This window comes from Arachis ipaensis, chromosome B10, assembly GCF_000816755.2.
Source record: "Arachis ipaensis cultivar K30076 chromosome B10, Araip1.1, whole genome shotgun sequence".
Taxonomy (NCBI): Eukaryota; Viridiplantae; Streptophyta; class Magnoliopsida; order Fabales; family Fabaceae; genus Arachis; species Arachis ipaensis.
In genome coordinates this window covers 3,725,256-3,726,280 of record NC_029794.2, presented here as the reverse complement: position 1 = coordinate 3,726,280, position 1,025 = coordinate 3,725,256, and the positions used below count along the sequence as shown (strand labels likewise).

General features: G+C 29.1%; 1 protein-coding gene across 1 annotated transcript in view; it reads left to right on the top strand.

Moving 5' to 3' along the window:
* LOC107623798 (GDSL esterase/lipase At1g28580) overlaps window positions 1-1,025 on the top strand; it is a 5,472-nt gene that overhangs the window by 2,427 nt on the left and 2,020 nt on the right. Inside the window, exons 3-4 of the mRNA XM_016326172.2 lie at window positions 158-309; window positions 399-672. Coding sequence (XP_016181658.1) covers window positions 158-309; window positions 399-672 — 426 coding nt within the window. The remainder of the gene's footprint in view (window positions 1-157; window positions 310-398; window positions 673-1,025) is intronic.

The window sequence follows — 1,025 nt, the reverse complement described above, 5'->3', positions numbered from 1 at the left end:
TTTGATAAGACTACATACACCAACAAACTAATTAAACCTAATAATAACAAAAGAAAACTAATTAAGTCGATGCAATATGAACAGCAGAATAGCTTAACTGTTTTTGGCAGTACTTAAAATAATATAAGTAAGGAGCAAATGTGATCTTATTTTGCAGGCTGTAAAGAAGTTCTTGGAAAGTCTTTGTTTTTTGTTGGGGAGATTGGTGGCAACGATCTCAACCATCCTCTCTTTCAGTATAAGAGTGTAGATGAAATAATGAGGACGTACGTGCCAAATGTGATAAATGAAATCTCTTCAACTATCAATGTATGTAATATTTTATTATTGAAATACAAATATAAATACATGCTACTATAACACATAATCGTCTCATTATTTTATATGATCGCTTTCAGAAATTAATTGATGTGGGGGCTCAAACTCTATTGGTTCCCGGAAACTTTCCTCTTGGATGCACTTTCTTCTATTTGAATATATACCATACTACTGACATGGGAGAGTATGATAATGCTGGTTGTCTCAAATGGTTAAATAAGGTTGCTAAAGATTACAACAAGAAGCTTTATGCTGAACTCAATCGACTTCAAGTGCTTCATCCACATACAAACATCATTTATGCAGATTATTATCATGCTGCCTTCTCATTATATCAATCTCCAAGCCTATTTGGTGCATAACTCATCTCTTATCTTTCTTTTGCTTATTGTATTGCTTATTTTGTTTAAAAGTTTAACCAAAGAGAAAAGACCTAAAGTATATATATACTAATATTTTTATCCGTAATAACATTATAGGAATATAATCTTTTAAAATTACGTCAATTTTGTTCTGACATTATAGATTATGATACAAAATATTTATAGAATCAAATTACTTTTACAAAAAGGTTGTAAGGAACAAAAGTCCCCGTCGACTAAGAAGACTAGGATCTCCATAAATAAAAAAAATCAAAATAATAAGATTTTTAGTTATTATTTTTATGTGAAAGAGTTTAATTTTTTTAATATTTGTTATCTAAAATT